Source organism: Coptis chinensis, chromosome 7 (assembly GCF_015680905.1).
Source record: "Coptis chinensis isolate HL-2020 chromosome 7, ASM1568090v1, whole genome shotgun sequence".
NCBI lineage: Eukaryota > Viridiplantae > Streptophyta > Magnoliopsida > Ranunculales > Ranunculaceae > Coptis > Coptis chinensis.
Window position 1 is genome coordinate 12,024,187 of NC_141462.1, and position 23,719 is coordinate 12,047,905.

The window sequence follows — 23,719 nt, forward strand, 5'->3', positions numbered from 1 at the left end:
TCAAGGCCTTCCAGTGATGCAATTTGGTTGTCGTTCATCCAAAGATCTTCCAATCTACATAGCAAATTGATCCATAAGAATGTCCGGTCAAAATGTCAAATAAACTATACATGCAATGACAAAGAAAGAAAAAGGACGAAAAAACGGGGAAAAATAAAAGCCAGATAGTAATAATAACGTAAGAAGAACACCCGTTACTAAAAAAAAAAAAAACCGAGAAAAATCATCTAAACACGGGTCAATTTTTCAATGTCATCCATCTTTGCCGGTTTGTTGGAGGAAATATCCAAGATCCGAAGATTAACTAATGTAGATAAGCCTTCCATTTTGGAAATACCATTATGGCACCCAATGCAACGCAATCCTGAAAAGGAAGCATGCAAACTAAATTAGTCACGCAAACTATGACGAACATTATTCTCTGTTCTTGTTTATCAATAAAGAAAAGGCTATCAAGGTAGCATACTTGAAATCCTGTCATATTGGTCAAACGATTGCTCTGTAAACTAGTCTTCCTTATGCATTTCAGCCCGCACAAGTTAACTGTTCGTATACGATTCCATCCAAGCCACAGCTCTTGTAAATTTGTTAAATTGTGCAAGTTCTCCATTACCTGGGAAAGGATAGAATTCAACATGGAGTTGTATGGGTAAATTCAAATCTTTCTGTTCCAAACTAGATGAATTAAAATCTTGAGAGTCTCAACAAACAAATTAAAATCAAAAGTAATGTTTACCCTTAATCTGTTGGAACCAAGTTCAAGAATATGCAGATTGTACAAGTGGTCAAGCTCCTCCATCTTTGTCACTTCATTCTTAGAAACATAGAGTTCTTTGAGGGTGCTTGAGACCTTTGAGACACCATTTAAGGACGGTATCTCGTTGTAAGATACATCAAACACCAAAAGACTTTTGAAAATGCTGACATCAGGCATTTTCATTAGTTTGTTATCCCTGAACACTAGTTCCTGCAGAAAAAGCAGTCTTAATTAGAAATGCAACTACTACAGAAGAATGAAGCCATTCACTTTGCATACTAGTGGTGAAACGACCCAAAATGTAATATCATATACGAATCACAATGTTTATTTTCAGAATAAAATAGCAATTCCTAGTCAATTAACACTCGTAAACAGTAAGTTTGTCCTAAAAGTTTTACATGCTTTGCTGTATATATATCGACCAGCCTGATGAGTGAGATAATGAAACCTATTCCCACATTAAATAACTTCATAAATGTATTATATAGGTATACAACAGAAAGCGGACATAAACACAAACTGAGAACACGTTCGAGTGTCAAAGAGACAATATCAGCCCTTCTAATTCATTTTCACCAAATTGCAACACCACACATGTGAACTCATTTTCACAATGCATCAACATTATTTACCTTTTAAAAGAATGCACACTACCAGATATGCATTCAATGAAGAGCTCCACTTTCTAAGCACCTCTTGTTTACCCATCTTGAAAGACAGAACAGGATCATACGTAGTGAATCCCTAGAACAAACAGTTGGACACTCTAATACAATGCCACATTCACAGGGATACATTTACTAGCTGTAATCGGAGAGCCTTGCTACAAACTTTCTCTTATTATGATTCATAATCATTAATAGAGATAAAAACAAAAAATCAAACAAAACACAAACAAATGAACAAAGTTCACGAGGCTAAGTCACAGTACTAATTTATAAAATTCTTGGTGAAAATACAGTATATTAGAAAGAACAAACCTGTACAACATAAAAGAACCCGTTGATTTGTTTCCGGAAATGAGATCATAAGATACAACCTGAGCACTGAGCTGATGTAGGCATATGTAGTGATTGTGGCCAAAATTGTCTAAGAATGTCCACCATAATCCATAATTTGTCTTCTTTATTTGCATGTAACTAGTCTATTGAAATGTAGACGTTAAGAGTCGGAAAGGAAAATGTCAACAAAATAACAGTGATAGATATTTTTCTGGTTAAGTAATTGGGTGGGTATTCTTTAACTAAGGGAGTAGCTTCACTCCCAGCCAATCTCAAGTGCTTGGTTCAATAAGTAAAATCTCCGGATATTTCATTTCATTGAAAATTTTCACGTAGGGCGAAAAGATAGAAACAAGGCTATGGTACACGCACAAAGCATCATTAAAACTTATGGCTACTCAGTACATAACGACCCCAAAAAGAACAAAACACGCAAAAAACATAGAAGATGCAACTTTTTTCGCATAACAATATACCTACTGAATAAATCTTCAACAGCTTCACAATCAGATGAATTGTAAAACCATATCCCATTAACTTGTGGCTGCCAGAACATGCGTCCCATACTTGAACAAGCCCATCAAAACTTCCAGAAGCAAGCAATTTCCCATCAGCACTGAAGGCTAAACTGGTAATGGAGTTTGAATGACCTGCATAAAACAAATGGAGGTTTACAAAAAAAAACCAGAGACTTGAAAAAGTAAAAAAAAAATGGGTGGAGCCCCTTCACCGAGAAGGGGGTGGTAGTGCCTCGATGACAGGGGGGGTTCAGCCTCAGTGAGGGGTCGTGTTTCCCCTGCCATGTCCTCAGCAGGAAGTGGGGTGGTGGGTGGAAGGTGCCTCGTGGGCATCTGTTTCTGGTATCAAACTTATTAAATACGTAACAAACACTGTATAAAAAGACGATGTGGGACTAAAACATGTTTTTTTTTATAACTGCCAAAATATAATTCCAATCTCTAATTCACCTTTCTTCTCCATTGTCGATTCACTATTGAATAATCACGCTTTGCGAAATCTCCATTCTCGAATTTGAGGATCAACAAATCTCCATCCTCAATTTGGGTGGAATCGCCAGAGAGAGTGAGAGTGGAGGTCTCTTTTTTTTTTCTGTTTTTGAGAAATGGGGACGAGGGTGGAGGAAATCTGGTTTTGGGCTTTTCTTATTTCCTTTGGGCTTTTCTTATTTGGTTGTGGGCGTTTTATTTGTTTTAACGCAAAAATTGTTTTCAAACGAGGCGACTTTTGTGATTGAAAATGGCGCGAACACGCGTCTTTTAAGGTGTCTTAGATTATCCATTTTACACCTCTACTAGGCTGCACTTTTGGATTTTACATCCCACTCCACTCTAGTATACGGTATGAATAATTATTAGATACTTGAATGTCTCCAATGGAGAAAATATACAAATTTCGATATTAGAAATTCGGACGTCATTCAAAATAACATCTTAGCTAAATAAGGGGGCACTCTCTATTTGGATTTCACTGGTGGTGGAAGTCATAGCCCTGTACTCAGCTTCAGCACTAGAACGAGCCACTACATTCTATTTCTTGCTCTTCCAAGTGACCAAATTACCTCCCACAAAGCTACAATAACCAGAAGTCGACTGTCGATCAACTGAACATCCTGCCCAATCAGCATATGTATAAGCAGTAATAGATGTATGCCTATTTTTCCGCATCCAAATACCTCTGCCTAGCAACCCTTTCAGATACTGTAGTATTTTGGAAACTGCATCCATATGTGGAGTCCTTGATGACAGCTTCCAACCGGGATTCCATCCTCAATTTGGGTGGAATCGCCAGAGAGAGTGAGAGTGGAGGTTTTTTTTTTTTTTTTTTGAGAGAAATGGGGACGAGGGTGGAGGAAATCTGGTTTTGGGCTTTTCTTATTTCCTTTGGGGGGGGTTTTTTTTTTAACGCAACGACCTTAACAATCATATATTGAAAAGATCACATGTAAATAATCTATCCTACCAAGGGTAAAAAAGTAATTTCGTTGAATTTGGATTCTTAAAATTTCATACACTTCCACTTTTTATTCCCATTTTGCCCGTTATATTTTCATTAAATGACATTATTAGAAAAGCAAAATTAAAGTAAATTAATTTTTAAACAAGGGTATATATGTCGATCAACTGGACATCCTGCCCAATCAGCATCTGTATAAGCAATAATAGATGTATGCCTATTTTTCCACATCCAAATACCTATGCCTGGCAGATACTGTAGTATTCTGGAAACTGCATTCATATGTGGAGTTCTTGAAGCATGCATAAAACAACTAACCAAGCTCACTGCATAAGAAATATCTAGTCGGGTAAAAGTTAATTATATTAGTTTACCAACTAATCGCTGATACTGACCAATGTCAGGAAGAAGATCACCGGTGTTGTCCAACTTGGCTTTTTGTCGGTTGGAGAATCAGATGATTTTACCCCCAGCTTTCCTGCTTCACTCAAAAGATCCAACACATACTTTCTTTGATTTAGAAATATATTTTTTTTAATAAGCAATTTCGATCCCAATAAAGTACTTCATAATACCCAAATCCTTGATGACAAATTTCTTGTGCAATAACTCCTTGAGCTTAGAGATTTCAATTATTTATAATGTTACTATCGGATCTCAGTCATTTTTTACAAACAATTAAATTAGGAAGGTAGGGTTTAGGGTTAGGTTTTTTTAAGGTGGATTAACATCTGGAACATATGTTTCACGGAAGAAGTCACATAACCCAAATGTTTCTGCATCTTTGAGAATGATATTTGTTTTCGCACTTTCTAATAGGGGTGCAAACGGATACGTTCGGATTCGGATATGTCTGAATCCGAATCCGAAAATTTATACCGATATCCGAATCCGAATCCGACGGATTATTAAAAAAATTATCCGCATCTGATTTCGGATATCCGAATCGGATATCGGATAATATCCTATCCGAAAATTAATATTAATTAAAATTTTATTTGTTTTGAATAATTCATTTTACCACTATAAAAACTATTATAAATATATATATTTGTCATTTGTTATTATTATTTTGTTATTATAGTTTTATATTATTAGTTTATGATTTTATATAATATTTTATACAATTATAAATTAATTAATTAATTATATATAAAAACTATTAATTTTTTAAATCGGATCGGTTATTTTCGGATGCGGATATGGTAGTATCCGAATCCGTATCCAAAACCAGTTCGGACATAAAAAATTATCCGAATCCGAATCCGATATCCAATATCTTAAATTTTCGGATAATTTCCGATTTTTCGAATACGAATTCGAATCGGATTCGAATATTTGGATATCCACTTGCACCCCTACTTTCTAACCTATGAAGAATTGCATTAAATACATATTAATGCAAAATCCAGATATTTAATTAAACTAGATTGATGCACGCACCTTGCCTTATGCGTTTTGCTTAAAGCATAGAAGGGTAATATCATCCATCTACTAAAAAAATAAGGGTAAAATAGTAGATACAATCATATATTTTAGATGTTCCTAATCTTATTAGCGAGTCTATCAATCTATGTCGCCTTTTTTACTTACACCGCACTTCACTTCTCTTAAATGGTTTCATTTGGTCTGATGGTTATTAGATTCACTATCTGATGATGCTGAATGGACGAATGTTTTTTGCACCTTGCTGTGAATGTACATGCGGCATAGTTTATTTGATTCAATCCAGACCCTTGGTATTAAATCTTGATTACCATTACTTTCTTTGATTCTACGGGATCGTGATTTTTGTAATAGAGGAATGGTTTCTTCTCTTTTTCCATCCATTGGTCTGCGTCTTATTTTATTCTATTTTTTTTGTTTAACTCTTTGCTGATTTTTTGAAGAGGAGTTGGTAATTAGTGATTTTGTAAAGCTGGTTGTTTGACTCTTTGTTTATCTAAGACAATTCAACTTCTCCTAGCTTCTCATTTCAATTAAAAAGCTATGATAGCCATCATGGAACAACAAACGGATGTAGAAAATGATCGTGCTAAAGTACGGAAACAAGTTCAAACTCAAATTGTGATTGAAGCCTCAGGTATGCAAAGTTGGTTTTCTTTTATTCCCGAAAGTTTGGTAATCATGTGTAGATTTCTTGCTACATTTTCAATCTTTGATTTCCATGATATGCATTCTAGAGTGTCATAGGTTTATGCAAATACCCTTTGTAGCTTTAAACTTTGTGCATGATAAACCACCATATCCATGATTTTTTCTGTTTAGCTATCTAGGAGTATTTACTAACCTTTAGCTTTTTACATGTTGTGACCAAGCTTAAATGTAGTCAAAACATGCTAAGATCCAAAAAAATTAGTTAATTTTCCGTCAATACACCCTAGAATCCAAGTCTCGCGCAATTGGTTAATAGTCATATCATGGATGGTCTTCATATGCAGATTAACAACTCAGTTTCAATTTCAATAAAATGAGTTCTTGGCTAATACTTCGGTGTCAACGCTCAGACACTTGATGTCACGAATTGAACCTCCCTACTCATCATATCTTTCGCTCTCATCTAACAGTTTATTGCTAATAGAATATGTTGTAATGGGATTCCATCTTATTCGGGTACTTTGATTTTTCCTTTTCGTGGGTTCTCAGATCCTTAGACTTGGTATATTACCCTAAAAGTTATAATCACCAATTTGTGAGTCTGTGCGATACGATAAAGGGATCCATATGGCCGATTTGTGAGTCTTGCAATTGCCACTATTTTAAGTATTTGAGGGTATATAGGAACTGCCTCCGTGAGCCTTGACTATCTGTGATTATCTTACCTTTATTTAGACATTTTATAGTTGAACGGTCAGTAATAAGCATCTTTCTTAGTGGATTTTTAGTATAACAGACATTCTTAGTGTAGCATTAACGAAATTAGAATTTTTTAAAAATCCCATATGTCAATGAATTTCTTTTGTGTATTGCCCTATGTATTTTCTTCTTTTCAATTCCTTCATTATATTGCTTTATTGGCTTTTAATCAGCATCATGAGACTAATAAGTTATAATGTACAAGAGATTCCTGCTGCGGCTAAAACTTGAAATTCTTCATACTAACAAGCCTGTTCAGTTGGAGTTCTTCACCTCATGGTTGTTTTTGTTTATGGTGCACAATACATTTGGAAAGTCAGTTTTTGAAAACAGTTTTTGTTCAAGCTAAGCTTGGAGTGACAGTAATAAATGGATATGTGAATCATAGGTCAGCTTATGAAAGGAGATTTGCAGGCTCAGCAGCGGAGCATGAATCTTTGAATGGTTTTAGTATGACAAGTGGAATGGGATGCATCAAAGAACAATGGAGCTTTCCCGGTGTCTGCCTAAACAAATTGAAATCAAAGTTCTAGATAACCCAGGTCAGGGAGGTGCTGGGATAATCTGCAGAGATCATGTTGCTAACTTAATTGGTATCATGGCAAGGCAAGGGGACTAGCTATAATAACTAATTTTGATGTCACACAATCACATTAGCAATGGTGGTTGTAGCTAGCAAGAATCGGAACATAAAATGGTTAGAAAGTTACTCCAATTCAGTGATACTTGCTTCTAACAAGGGGCCAATGCATCCAGTATGGGCCTATGGAGTATGAGCCTGGTCCTCCTGCTTGAGCATATACATAATTTGTGGCAGAAATGGCTGTGGGTCCTGGCACTGGTGTCCCTTGGATTATGTGTAAGCAAGACAATGCTCCAGACCTGATAGTAAATCGCACCTGAATAATCTTAAGTTGCCAATTGCTTATCTTTTATCCTACATGTTTCTGTTTCCTATAAGTCTATAATCCTCCTGGTGCCTTGTGTGATCTATCCCCGAAATTGTTAGCGAGCTTTCACACTTCCTCTACGGAAATTCTGCTGTTTCCTTTGGTCAAGTGGTGTACATTTAACGGTAGGTTTTTCGGCCTCAATTGATTGTAATGGTATCACACGTTTTGGTAGGGTAGACATGTCACTGTTAAAACCACTTTGGACTATGATTACCATCACAAACCACTTGAGACGTTTGCCTTGGAGCAATTGTTTAGTACAGCAACTAGCCAATTTGCATTATAGAGGCGCTAAATTTTAATAGATAAGTCAAGTGGTGAGGAGGGAAGTGTTCAGGAAAGTGGGGTCTTGAAATCAGAGGGATATGATAGATAAAAGATGGGTTGGGTTTTCGTACTAAAGTCCTCTCGTACGGAAAATAAAGGAGAAAGGTTGGTTTTAATAGTATCTAAGAATTGGAGCTCTGAACCGAGCAAAAAAACAAAAGTAAAGATTTGGTTCCCTGTACAACATCGGAGTCTGCATATCCTGACATATCTCAATTATTTATAATGTTACTATCGGATCTCAGTCTTTTTTTACAAACAGTTAAATTAGGAAGGTAGGGTTTAGGGTTAGGTTTTTTTTAAAGTGGATTAACATCTGCTCTGGAACATATGTTTCACGGAAGAAGTCACATAACCCAAATGTTTCTGCATCTTTGAGAATGATATTTGTTTTCGCACTTTCTAATAGGGGTGCAAACGGATAGGTTCGGATTCGGATATGTCTGTATCCAACCGAAAATGTATATCGATATCCGAATTTGAATCCGAATCCGACGGATATTAAAAAATTTATCCGAATCCGATTTCGGATATCTGGATCGGATATCGGATAATATCCGATCCGAAAATTAATATTAATTAAAATTTTATTTTCTTTGAATAATTCATTTTACCACTATAAAAACTATTATAAATATATATATTTGTCATTTATTATTATTATTTTGTTATTATAGTTTTATATTATTAGTTTATGATTTTATATAATATTTTATACAATTATAAATAAATAATAAATTATATATAATAACTATTAATTTTTAAATCGGATCGGATATTTTCGGATGCGGATATGGCAGTATCCGAATCCGTATCCGAAACCAGTTCGGACATAAAAAATTATCCGAATCTGAATCTGATATCCAAATTTTTTGGATAATATCCGATTTTTCGAATACGAATTCGAATCGGATTCGAATATTTGGATATCCACTTCCACCCCTACTTTCTAACCTATGAAGAATTACTTCTGGCTCACGAACCCGTATGCCTTTTTCTCTGAATATGTGGGCATATAGATATAGACTTGCATTTATGTGCTATTCGTTTCGTCGAAAAAGAAATAAGTTATTGTGCTATTCGAACTCTAGCATTTTTAACCTGCACAAAGTCCATCTACAACAGTACAAAAGATGTTTGCTTAATGGAGTTGGGACCTAACAGTACCTCACCAAATACAATTCATACACCATAGTAATGATCATTTTTGCAACCGGCCTCCAAATTCATTGATTCCTAAGATAACTTCTGTTCACCGTTCTTTATTATAAATTGAATATGTTATATAATCACTACAGGCTATGTGATACCATCTCTTCTCATCACGACGAATGAAGGAAAAAGGCTTTTTCCCTCTTACTTATCTTCCCTCTTACTTATCTTCCCATTCAATGTTCATAGTGAACATTCAATGTTCATAGTCCTTTGGGTATGAACATTCAATGTTCACAGTCCTTGGGTATGAATATTGATTGGGTATGAACATTCAATGTTCATAGTCCTTTAGGTATGAACATTCGATGTTCATAATCCTTGGATATGAACATTCAATGTTCATAGTCCTTTGAGTATGAACATTCAATGTTCACAGTCTTTGGGTATGAATATTGATTGGGTATGAACATTTAATGTTCAATCTTTTAGGTATGAATATTCGATGTTCATAGTCCTTGGATATGAACATTCAATGTTCATAGTCCTTGGGTATGAACATTGATTGGGTATGAACTTTCAATGTTCATAATCCTTTGGGTATGAACATTCGATGTTCATAGTCCTTGGTCCTTTTGGGTATGAACATTCAATGTTCATAGTCTTTGGGTATGAACATTGATTGGGTATGAGCATTGAATGTTCATAGTCTTTTTAGTATGAACATTGAATGTTCACTATGAACATTCAATGTTCATAGTCCTTTGGGTATGAACATTCAATGTTCATACATCAATATATTGTATAAGGTACATTAACCTATTTGGATATGAACAATTATTGTTCATATACCAGCAGAAGGTATGAACACTCATTGTTCATAATAAAATGACAGAAAGGGAAAAATTGGAAAATATTTATTTTAAATCGGAACCATTTGTCCTTGGGGGTTATTTTCACGAAAGGGTATAACTGGCATTTAAAAAAAGTAAAATGGCCAAGCCAACTTATTTTGTCCTTGAGGGTTAGAAAATTTTAAATCGTGGGTTCGTGAGTTACTAATTGGTAGAATTTGTCCTTGTGAGTTACTCACCAAAAACCGTGTCCTCTAGACTTCATTTTCTCCAAAATTGAGTGTTAGGCCCAATTTCTTGTTTTTATATTTAGTAATAGAGTTTAGAAAAAACTGCTTTTATATTTAGTAATAAAGTTTAAAAAAAACTGGAGTCGTTGTGAGGGTATAGTTATAATATATATCTAAGGATAAAGATAAATATTTGTTTCCTATTTTATCTCCTATTTTTTCTTAATTAGCCTTGACACGTGGATACTCTAGAAACACTTCCTCAATTGAAGAGGGTAGAGCTATAATATATATATAAAGATATTGAAAGAATCACATGTAAATAATCTATCCTACGAAGGGTAAAAAAGTAATCTCGTTGAATTTGGATTCTTAAAATTTCGTACACTTCCACTTTTTATTCCCATTTTACCCTTTATATTTTCATTAAATGACAATATTAGAAAAGCAAAATTAAAGTAAATTAAATTTTAAACAAGGGTATATGTGTCTTTGAAAAGGGTATATATGTCTTTAAGAAAAAAAATCATTTTTGCCATTAACACATGGGTCCCACGTGTTGGCCATCATTTAATTAATGCAAAATCTAGTATTTAATTAAACTAGATTGATGCACGCACCTTGTGCGTTTTGCTTAAAGCATAGAAGGGTAATATCATCAGCCTACTAAAAAAATAAGGGTAAAATAGTAGATCTGATCATATTTTAGATGTTCCTAATCTTATTAGCGAGTCTATTAGTCTATGTCGTCTTTTTTACTTACACCGCACTTCACTTATCTGGAATGGTTTCATTTGGTTTGATGGTTATTAGATTCACTATCGATGATCTTTGAATGAGCGAATGTTTTTGCACCTTCTTTGTAAATGTACATGTGTCATAGTTTATTTGAGTCAATCCAAACACTTTGGTATTAAATCTTGATTACCATTACTTTCTTTGATTCTACGGGATCGTGATTTTTGTAATAGAGGAATGGTTTCTTATCTTTTTCCATCCATTTGTTCAAGCGCCCTATTTTTATTCTATGTTTTTTGTTTAACTCTTTGCTGATTTTTTGAAGAGGAGTTGGTAATTAGTGATTTTGTAAAGCTAGTTGTTTGACTCTTTGTTTATCTAACACAATTCAACTTTTCCTAACTTGGCATTTCAATTAAAAAGCTATGATAGCCATCATGGAACAACAAACGGATGTAGAAAATGATCGTGCTAAAGTACGGAAACAAGTTCAAACTCAAATTGTGATTGAAGCCTCAGGTATGCAAAGTTGGTTTTCTTTTGTTCCCGAAAGTTTGGTAATCATGTGCAGATTTCTTGCTACATTTTCAATCTCTAATTTCCATGATATGCATTCTAGAGTGTCACAGGTTTATGCAAATACCCTTTGTAGCTTTAAACTTTGTGCATGATAAACTACTATATCCAAGATCTTTTTCTGTTTAGCTATCTAGGAGTATTTACTAACCTTTAGCTTTTTACATGTTGCGACCAAGCTTAAATGTAGTCAAAACATACTAAGATCCTAAAAAATTAGTTAATTTTCCATTTCAGTAAAATGAGTTCTCCATATGCAGATTAACAACTCAGTTTCAGTTCCAGTAAAATGAGTTCTTGGCTAATACTTCGGTGTAAACGCTCAGACACTTGACGTCACGAATTGAACCTCCCTACTCATCATATCTCTCGCTCTCATCTAACGGTTTATTGCTAATAGAATATGTTGTAATGGGATTCCATCTTATTCGGGTACTTTGATTTTTCCTTTTCGTGGGTTCTCGGATCCTTAGACTTGGTATATTAGCCTAAAAGTTATAATCACCAATTTGTGAGTCTGTGCGAAATGGTAAAGGGATCCGTATGGCCGATTTGTGAGTCTTGCAATTGCCACTGTTTTAAGTATTTGAGAGTATATAGGAACTGCCTCCGTGAGCCTTGACTATCTGTGATTATCTTACCTTTATTTGGACATTTTATAGTTGAACGGTCAGTAATAAGCACCTTTCTTAGTGGATTTTTAGTATAACAGACATTCTTAGTGTAGCATTAACGAAATTAGAATTTTTTAAAAATCCCATGTGTCAATGAATTTCTTTTGTGTATTGCCCTAGGTATTTTCTTCTTTTCAATTCCCTCATTATATTGCTTTATTGGCTTTTAATCAACATCATGAGACTAATAAGTTATAATGTACAAGAGATTCCTGCTGCGGCTAAAACGTGAAATTCTTCATACTAACAAACCTGCTCAGCTGGAGTTCTTCACCTCATGGTTGTTTTTGTTTGCTCAAGTTCTGCACCCCATGGTGCACAATACATTTGGAAAGTTAGTTTTTGAAAATAGATTTTGTTCAAGCTAAGCTTGGAGTGACAATAATAAATTGATATGTGAATCATAGGTCAGCTTATGAAAGGAGATTTGCAGGCTCAGCAGCGGAGCATGAATCTTTGAATGATTTTAGTATGACAAGTGGAATGGGATGCATCAAAGAACAATGGAGCTTTCCCGGTGTCTGCCTAAACAAATTGAAATCAAAGTTCTAGATAACCCAGGTCAGGGAGGTGCTGGGATAATCTGCAGAGATCATATTGCTAACTTAATTGGTATCATGGCAAGGCAAGGGGACTAGCTATAATAACTAATTTTGAAGCAGAATGTCACACAATCACATTAGCAATGGTGGTTGTAGCTAGCAAGAATTGGAACATAAAATGGTTAGAAAGTTACTCCAATTCAGTGATACTTGCTTCTAACAAGGGGCCAATGCATCCAGTATGGGCCTATGGAGTATGAGCCTGGTCCTCCTGCTTGAGCATATACATAATTTGTGGCAGAAATGGTTGTGGGTCCTGGCACTGGTGTCCCTTGGATTATGTGTAAGCAAGACAATGCTCCTGACCTGATAGTAAATCGCACCTGAATTATCTTAAGTTGCCGATTGCTTATCTTTTATCATGCATGTTTCTGTTTCCTATAAGTCTATAATCCTCCTGGTGCCTTCATGTGATCTATCCCCGAAATTGTTAGCGAGCTTTCACACTTCCTCTACGGAAATTCTGTTGTTTCCTTTGGTCAAGTGGTGTACACTTAACGTTAGGTTTTTCAGCCTCAATTGATTGTAATGGTATCACACGTTTTGGTAGGGTAGACATGTCACTGTTAAAACCACTTTGGACTATGATTACCATCACAAACCACTTGAGACGTTTGCCTTTGAGCAATTGTTTGGTACAACAACTAGCCAATTTGCATTATAGAGGCGCTAAATTTTAATAGATAAGTCAAGTGGTGAGGAGGGAAGTGTTCAGGAAAGTGGGGTCTTGAAATCAGAGGGATATGACAGATAAAAGATGGGTTGGGTTTTCGTACTAAAGTCCTCTTGTACAGAAAAATAAAGGAGAAAGGTTGGTTTTAATAGTATCTAAGAATTGGAGCTCTGAACCGAGCAAAAAAAAAAAGTAAAGATTTGGTTCCCTGTACAACATCGGAGTCTGCATATCCTGACATATCTCAATTATTTGTAATGTTACTATCGGATCTCAGTCTTTTTTTACAAACAGTTAAATTAGGAAGGTAGGGTTTAGGGTTAGGTTTTTTTAAGGTGGATTAACATCTGCTCTGGAACATATGTTTGACGGAAGAAGTCACATAACCTAATGTTTCTGCATCTTTGAGAATGATATTTGTTTTCGCACTTTCTAATAGGGGTGCAAACGGATATGTTTGGATTCGGATATGTCTGTATCCGAATCCGAATCCGAAAATGTATATCGATATCCGAATCTGAATCCGAATCCGACGGATATTAAAAATTTTATCCGAATCCGATTTCGGATATCCGGATCGGATATCAGATAATATCCGATCCGAAAATTAATATTAATTAAAATTTTATTTGATTTGAATAATTCATTTTACCACTATAAAAACTATTATAAATATATATATTTGTCATTTATTATTATTATTTTGTTGTTATAGTTTTATATTATTAGTTTATGATTTTATATAATATTTTATATCATTATAAATAAATAAATAAATTATATATGAAGAATTACTTCTAACCTATGAAGAATTACTTCGCTCTGAACCCGTATGCCTTTTTCTCAGAATATGTGGGCATATAGATATAAACTTGCATTTATGTGCTATTCGTTTCATCGAAAAAGAAATAGGTTATTGTGCTATTCAAACTCTAGCATTTTTAATCTGCACAAAGTCAATCTACAACAGTACAAAAGATGTTTGCTTAATGGAGTTGGGACCTAACAGTACCTCACCAGATACAATTCATACACCATAATAATGATCATTTTTGCAACCGGCCTCCAAATTCATTGATTCCTAAGATAACTTCTGTTCACCGTTCTTTATTATAAATTGAATATGTTATATAATCACTACAGGCAATGTGATACCATCTCTTCTCATCACGACGAATGAAAGAAAAAGGCTTTTCCCCTCTTACTTATCTTCCCACCATCTAAGACCTTTGCAATATGCCCAAACGTCACGCAAGTCAAAAATGCGGTCATAATAGCTACATAATAATGGGAAAAAAATGCATTAGTATGTGATTATTAAATTCTGATATCATATTATTTGGCTTATAAACATATTGTCTATCATGTTCACAAACACTCGTTGCTCTGGGCTCTCCAATTTGATTCTTAACCATCTCAACGCTTGGAGAAGTAGGAGCAGTGTCATACATCTCATCATCACTCATTGTACTCCGATCACTTTGAACATATTGAGATGCAATATAGAGTGTATTACCACCACCTCTTACTCTCAATATCAGTAACACCACTCCCATTCTGAATATTGCAATCGGCCAAAGTTTGACCATCTTCCAAATGTTTTCCAGCAAACGCCAACTTCTGTTGATCTGGTGGGATCCATTCCTTTTCCTGGATCTTGGTATTCAAATTGGACCTCAATTGTAATTGCTTTCCCATTTAAAGTCTTGACAAAGATCTCCATATTACGAAATGATATAGAGCATTCACCTATCAAATTCCATATTACGACTAAAACCCACCTATCTAATTTATTTACAACAATCTGAAAAGTTTCAAGAACGAGAAGTGAAATTTGGACTCACCTTAAACTTAGTTAAATTGTGATGAAATTAAATATTAAGGGAAGAGGTTTTTCACTTTTTTGTCATAGATGGGCTTACTGATCAAAGAAAGTCAATGACTCTGCACCTATCAGAAATCATAATAGATGTGCTATTCAAACTTATAGCATTTTTAATCTAGACAAGTAATTGCACAAAACATGTTTTGTAGGGAAGATAGGGAGAAAAGCAACGGTATACATTGATTCAAATAAACTTATATTTATTGTTCAATGTAATTATTTAAATAATATTTTTTATCAATAAATTTATTATATGAGTTTCAATATATAATATTTTTTATACATAAAAATAAAATTTATAAAAATGGTCCCCGTTCGTTGAACCGGTCAAGAAAATGATGTAGTGAATATAATAATTAGGTTAACACAGAAAGAGGAAGTACATATTGCTCTAATGGAGTTAATGAAATGGATAACTGAAGGTTTAGATCTGCCTTATGCACACACAGTACCGGCCAAAGAGGGAGACCACACAGATGAAAGTGATGAATCCACGTGGTAGTCAATTGGTGTGGGGACTTAACAACTCTAAGGTGTTAAAAAGGTAGCACTAACAGGCAACACCAGGTATGGGGACTCAACTTAACAATTTTAAGGTGTTATAAAAAGTTGCTCGAACAGGCAATACCAGGGAGGCTAAAATGGAATGATCCAAAGTTGTGTAGGGTACGTTGACTGTGTTCCAACAGTTTGCCAATTAACATTGTTGAAAGAGTTCATAAGGCACTTATTTGTGTCTCTGCATGGGAGGTTGGACAGAGGAGAGTTAAAATATGAAGAGAAGAGGCTCAGAGTAGTTCAATGGAGAGAGCATTGAGAATTTGAGAATATAGATAAAATCGTAGTACCCACAGTTGTTACTTAAAGGAAATGCAATCTTAATTCTTTGAACATTTTTCTTTGATTTGGTGATGGTAGACATATATATACACCAGACGAATAGTGTATTCCATATGGGAATCCTACTAAAACGGCAAATTGAACCAAACTCAAAGAAGCTAAACACAATACTTGTTCAAAGTCATAGATAAACTCACCCACATGATCAATAAGATACCGAAGTGTAGAAGGACGAGAATTCACTTTGGAGAACAGGATATGAGAATCACGCTGCAAAACTAAGAATACCATGTTCCAAAACTCTCAAGGTATACACAAATGAGATCATAGATTCATAGCTAAGAGTACAAGAAAAGAAACCATTTATTTATTATGTTGAAAGTTATCAACCACAGTAAAGGTGTGAGAGCTTTACAAGTCGTTGAATATTGTAGTGCAAAACGAGCTTCTGCTTTCAAATACTTTGCACGCCCTGTTGTCTACCTTGTATCGGAACTTTACAGGGTTTAGTTATTATCTTTATGATATCTTTTCAATTTCCTGAATATTTCTCTGAAAATTTTTTATGTAATCCAGGAATCTGTTGCGTAACAAAAATTAGGATATGGGCCGTGTCCAATTTGGATTTATACATATTGATCATGATGCAATGAAATGGGTTTATAGTTTTCATGTGAAATGGGTTTGACAGTTTTGTAAATTCGAGATTGAATACTTTATAGTCATGATGATTGTTGAATAGACACGACTTAATCTGCTAGATGACAAAATGTATTCAAATGATATTAGGGGTACCAACTATTTGGCTACTGCCTAAAGTTTGAACGACTCCTTACAGTTGTATTTTGAGGTAAAAAATATTGTAGTTTCATGACATTAATTATTTATATTTGGGGTTTTCATTGCATTATGAGTGGGTTTACACACACCAAGCATAGTAGCACTTATACAAGTATGCATTGGTAAATATACAGTATGCATTATCACCATTCATAAACTAGCTCATGTTCAACATTATAGGTGCATAAGAATGCATTAGTAACTTTATTGTAGTCATGGTAACTGTAATAATGACCGATAAAATATTACAAAATATCGTTGACCAAACAAATCTCCAATTCCATTCCATCTTGGCATCTTGCTCTAATGCCTCTGTAAGGTTTCCACATAACTATAGTGCAAGTATGGGGAAACCTTCCCACAGGAATAATTGATTCGAGTGTTTCACACATGATTGAGCAATTAGACTTAATGCTTTGAGTCTCACAATTAGTAATGGGAAAAGAGATTCCTGCTCCACTCTTCTTAATTTTTATGGTTCTCTGACTTTCTCAAGCTCTGCTTTACTCACTATGGGCGAAAAGGTTTGCAAAACCTCGATAGTTCATCTTAGCATCCATGGAAATTAAATCTAATCAAAGGTATGACTCTCTATCTTCTTCTTAATAGCATTCGTCTGCATTAACTATTAATAATACGTTCTTTATCTGTTCTAACTTAAATACCTCATTTTTTATTATTTTTATTATGTATCTTTTTTATCCTTTGTTTTCTTAGACTTTTCAGTGTTTTGATTCACTTTTATTCATTGTAGTAGCCAGTTAGCCACTACTTTCTTTAATTGCAATTAATATTTTTATGTATAAAGCCTCCTCCAAAAAGGGCAGTTTTCCTCTTGGATAACGAGAAAGCTTTTGGAAACCCTATCAAAAGGAGGTGATCAATGCAATAATGAGTGCGTATGATGCTTTTGTTTCGATTCCAACTGGAGGTGAAAATCACCTTACTACCAGGTAACACCAATGGTTTAGAATGTATTTATAGAACTTTTACTCCGTAATATGGTTTATCAGGGGCTCAATGCAACAATGCAACATGGTATAATGTGCACATGTACTATTCTTTGTAATTATCCCATCAAGTAGGTGGTTGATTTCTCTAATTAGTGGAATTGTTTCTGAAGGAGCTTTGGGTTCCTTTAACAACAGTCAGCTCTTTTTAAACTCTTATCCGAATTCCTGGGATAAACACTGTTATATACCTAAGTTACATTGACACAGATACATGTGTTTGTATCCGACACGGATTTGAAGTGTCTGACAAGGCAAAATATAAAAAAAACTGAGGTATATTACATACAAAATGTGTCTATGTGTGTCCGATATGGATTATTTGTGAAATATGATGTTCACCTTTTGCGTATGTTAGAGATTTGATTCTCTAATTTGACAAAGTGCGAATACAAAGATTTTTTCTTACTCACAATATTCGTGTGTATAGCTTTGAGTAGGGATTTCGAACCATCCTAAGTCTAAGACAACTTACAACTTGTTTTTGCTCTTTTAGGAAACTAGTGAGTAAGTTTTAAGCTATGGTTTAATTGATACTAACTACTTGGTTTCTTTTAATGCAAAAACTAAAAACTTTAAGTTACGTAAACATGCAACTAAACAAAGATAAAAATTGACTTTTAGATAGGTGTGGAGAGTTAGTTCTCCTCATGTGAAGATAACCTCTATTGTATGATTTTAGGTTCTTGCATCTTAACCTTCCTAGAACTCATACACAAGTCCTAAATAAGATTAACTTGATCCCTAACACTATGAATCTATGACTCATCTCTAAGCTCATATTGCTAGCATGTAGAACCAAAGCAATGACTTATCTCTTAGATCATCATCTTGATTCCTAACTAGACTCTACACCAACTATCATTTTGGGATAGGATGTAGGTCTAGTTGTTCTGCCTAAACAACTTACTAAAATCACATCACAAAGGTTATCCCTCACATGAGCATCATTAACCCCCCACAAAGGGAAGGATTTAGCTCGTGGTCCTAGGGATATAAATGAAAAAAGCAAATAGATATGTAAAATGAGAAAGAAGAAGAATAAGAATAATAAAGTAACTCACTTGCATTAAGAAGTTTAGATTTTTATTTAGAACAAGAGCACAAATGAAAATTTCTACCATTAAAACTATTACAAGCTTTTTCATAAAAACTCCAAAACTAATCTAAACTAAGAAGTACTCCTACTCCAACTCCTACCCCTACTCACTAAGGAACTAAAACAAATAATGCATGATAAAGGAAAAGAAGTCAAGGGAGTAAATGGAGTGCATCCCCCCTTGTTTTGTTTTTTTCCTTCCTTTTAGAATTCTCCCCCTCATCCCACGTGAAAACACACACACACACACACACATTTAATTCACTTTTATCCACCACATTAAAACAAAGTGACACCTTGCTTATTTTTTACTATTAACACCTAATATCATTAATTTACATGCAAGGTGTCAACTTTGCACCAATAATTTGGCACTTTTGTCTTGACATGCTCCATGATTGATGACTCATCTCTTTTTGTGGGCCCAAAATATGGGTTCATGTGCTATGTCCATTGGTGCGTCCAGACATCGATTTCTGCAATTTCTGGCCTAAGGTAGAGCTAGTCGTGCTGATCATCTGGGCAGCTTACTTGCCAAAATCGGAGTTCATGTTAACGAGATATGAGCTCCGAAAGTTTACATTTTTCTTTACATAGTCCTGTTCCGACTCGATTCTGTCATGTTTGAGTCCCCGACTTTGATCCGTCTTTGTTTAGCTTCACGTGGCTGATTTGGAAGAATTCATATATACATCGTTCTCCGTGCTTTAACGCAGGTTTAACCAATATTTTCATGTTTATTGCGAAGACCTGCAAAAGAACGAAAATATACTTATTTCATGATTATTAAACACATAATTAACCAAATTTATATGTCTCATTGGGGTTTAATATTACAGTTTTGGGTGCTTATCACACTACCCCCAAACAGCACTTTGCTTGTCCTCAAGCAAAGAAGAGACACTAAAACAGATAAGTGGCCAAAAATGTGTAGTCCTAACTAATTCTCGTTTCGTAGAGTGCGGTTGCATTAACCATATGCAACAAGGCCTTAAGCCACTAGGAATTCCCTAGTGGACGAGTTATAGCCTTATGAGAGTTTTTCAGAGAAGATACTCACAAACTTCATTTATACTACAACGACTCAGTGACAAAAACTCGTTTCCTAAATTAATCTCAGATATCCATACATCTCCTTAGCAGGGAACGAGGATTGATTTCTTTGAAACTCAAGTTAATATGCATTCAATAATTAAAACATCTACATATGATCATGCATACAGTGAACTCTTCATTGAAATGTACAAGTAGGGCCGTTTCTGGATCCTTTAGAGAACGTACTAAAATGGGTTCTCACAGGTGTGTGTCTAAATAGAAATTCGCTCATAATTTTTCCATTTAGGCTTTGCTAACTCCAGTGTCTAGTGGGCACACATTTCCTCACATACTCAATGACTATCTGAGGAGCCGAAGTCGATCAATCACGTCTACTACTTATTATCACACCTTCCTATGCCTAATTGAGTTAAAGGTCTTTATTATGTATTATGGGGCTTAGGTGATGGTGTAGAAGAAAATAGAAATGGATAATCAAAAATGACAAGTATGAGAGAATAGGGTCTTCAAGATATTTACACTAGAGAAATCTGTCTTCTTTTCCTGCTTCCACCTGAGTTTCCTACTTTGCTCTTACTTTTTTTTTTTTTTTTTTTTTACCAAGGCTTAAGAACATGATTCTATTTTTTTATTTTTTTCCTGAAGCAAGTAACTGACTTTTATTTGGGACAAGTCTTTCTCTTTATTTTTCTACATTTCATTATATTTCTCATACTCCTCATTTGGGTAGGTTTAATTTATTTAATGTTACTTGATGGGTAAGGGATTTTTGGTGAAAATGAAAGGTTCAGTAGATTGACTAGCGGTAAAATTTTTAACAGGTATGAATTTTTTGCTTGATCCAAAGATGGACTAAATTCTTGCCTAGGGTTCGGATGGTGATCAAGTAAGTAGACGCGTGATTTTCTCTTTTCAAAAAAACTACATCTCTATGTCATTACTCATATATCACACATATCGAGGCTTTTTGGTTAGATTCTCACAGGATTGATCATTTAAGTAACTAACCACGATTTCCAGAAACTTATTGCTATGTACAATTGATGATACTCAGTGCATGAATGTTCATGAAAGATGTATAAACTATTGCATACGTATTATCTTAAGTTTCTAAAAAAAACAATCCTAATTCAGATACTAATGTGAGACTTCTAGACAATTTTCATCATTGAAAAGGGAACAAGACTTTGTCACTAAGTACATTTATTAACAAGAAAATAAAAACTATATACAACCTACAAGTTACCTAATTTTTTCTACAAATTTAAAGCACCCCCAAACTGAATGATGCTTAGTCCTCGAAGTATCAATAGATAAAAAAAGAAAGTACCTGAGAACCTTGAGCAAAATTAGGAATTTGGATTTGGAGCGTAAAGGTTAGAGAACATAATATATTATGAGAAAGAAACAACGAAAAATAATAGCACACCTAAACATAACTATTTATAGCTAGATATATGTACAATGTCCTACAAAGTCACCATCCAAGTGGGACTTTGCTGGTCCGGGCGTCTTCTTGAATGAAATGCATTTCCTTAGCATCACGCCAAAAGATAATTTCTTCGCCAAATTTCTGCCCATCGTTGATCTCCGAGTTGTTCAAATGTGTCATCATTTTTCATCCTTCGGGTAACAACAAACATGCCTCGTGTACCGAAAGCGGGGCGTTTCCATTGCCCCAAACCTCAATGACCGGATGATTTTGTTTGCTGGGCACATAGAATCAACCTTAACCCAGTCATAAAATGTAGCTAAAAACTGCGGGAAATGTGTCCTCATAATTCGCAAGCAAGCATTCGGCAACGAAGATATCCGATCTGAAGCAAGGCGCGTGCTTGCTTTAGATTGGAGATGACACGACCTGAAATATCAAATAGTGAATGACGCTGAGCAAGTGCATTGAATATTACGCAGGCAGCCTCATTGGTTGTAGAAAAATGCCAATCTCCCATGATGTTCAGGAGTATAAACAACATCGTAGTCCCCATGTTCATGGTCATGCTTGCTAAGGGAATGGTGATGGCTCGCCATTGTATCGGTCCAGTTCCTACTTGTTTAATTTCAAGACCACCACCGTATGCTGCACGAAAAGCTGGCCAATGAAAGGACATGTGAGAATTATGAAAGTTGTAATACTATGCTTCTGTTGGATCGTGATAGGGAAGATCCAAAGTTAGGGCAAGCTGTTGTTTAGAAAAAATATGACGTGTGCCACCAACTATGATTGTGAACCCGTCTAAAAAAACACCATGCACATGGTTGAAAGCTAGTGTGTCTTCCATATTAGCATAAAAGTATGCAGCCAAACTTGGTGAATAAGTTTGGTCAGGTTGAAGAACTAGGGAAGACCACCCAATATTAGTGATGTAGTCACGGAAGATATGCCCATAAGTATTGAAATCCATCATAGACTGAAAGGATTGCTTAGGAATGAGTTTCGGAGGTGTCATGTTTGATGAAGATGCCATGTTGGATGAAGTAAAGAAATGGGTAAGGATAATGGCAAACTGGATGGATAAATGAGTATGGAAGAAAATAGACCCTCCTGTAATGACATTGAAAATCACATGTTAAAATTGTTCTTGTCACAACGTGAATTATGACAAGTTTAGTAGGCATTTCTTACAAAAGAAGACACAAAGATAACAACAAAATTCATAATATGACGAAAAATGTAATGATATATTCGATTATTTATTTATTGACTTAATATTATTATTCTATTTTTATTCAATAAGAAAATCATGGATTATTATGATGATTCTGGAGACGCATATCGTACACCACACTATTTAGTTCTTTAATTTGTTGGCTGAGCTGCATCTGAATGTCCCCTTGGATGGCAGAGAGTGTAGTTTGATTCTCCATTAGGAGAGCGTGATATTGCAAGGACTAAGAGTGATTTTCCAAGATTTCCTCCTGTTCAACATCATGCATTGTTTGACGTTCTTGGAAATCCTTAAGAGTTTTAATGATTATTTTCTGACGAACGTGTAGTTCCTGCATGCCTTGATGAAGAAATCGAATGCCTTCCATGGGATTAAAAATGTTTAGCATAGCATGTTCATCAAAGAAATGTTCAGAGTTTAAGCTTGGGTCGTTCTGTTCATCTGTCAGAGTATCAGGAGTCCAATAACCAACGGAGTAGTCTGTGTGAAGTGCACTAATATTTGCTCTTTGAAGGGGTGTCTCTGGAGAAATTACTGAATAACCCCAACGCATCATAATTTTCGTGACTAAAGTAGGTAGAGGTGCTAACCTTCTCATTTTCCTGGTGATCGCGTTCCAGAGATGTTGGATTAGACAAAAATCATCCCTTTGAGTCTGCAAAATCCAAAGTAGGTGAAGTTGAGGCTTTGTGACTTTTGATTGGTGTGATGTACCTACCACATTGTGTCCCAACCAGTGGAGCACTACTCATTGATTTTGTTTCAAAGAGCGTTGAAGAACAACGTGATGTCTATTTCCGACTTCGCCACGAGATACGGTAGCTCGTAGTAAAGTTTTGACGGAATCAAATGTTGACTCTGGAAAAAGGAACTCTTGTGTATTCATTGGAATTTGAAGTATGTCGGAGATAATTTCCCTAGTCAATTCAAATCGTTGTCCATAGGCATTG

General features: G+C 35.1%; 1 protein-coding gene across 10 annotated transcripts in view; it reads right to left on the reverse strand.

The window, feature by feature from the left end:
* Positions 1–233: 233 nt before the first annotated feature.
* LOC147486026 (protein phosphatase 1 regulatory inhibitor subunit PPP1R7 homolog) overlaps positions 234–23,719 on the reverse strand; it is a 79,585-nt gene continuing 56,099 nt past the window's right edge. For 9 of the 10 annotated variants that reach the window (XM_086575190.1, XM_086575191.1, XM_086575192.1 and 6 more), the window contains 4 exons: positions 2,242–2,411; positions 737–967; positions 467–613; positions 234–364 (listed from right to left, as the gene is read on the reverse strand). In XM_086575190.1, the coding sequence (XP_086431316.1) occupies positions 305–364; positions 467–613; positions 737–967; positions 2,242–2,411 (608 nt within the window). In that variant the 3' untranslated portion in view covers positions 234–304. Of the gene's footprint in view, positions 365–466; positions 614–736; positions 968–2,241; positions 2,412–2,729; positions 2,977–23,719 lie in introns of those variants that run through there. The other variant, XM_086575193.1, reaches the window with a different exon arrangement.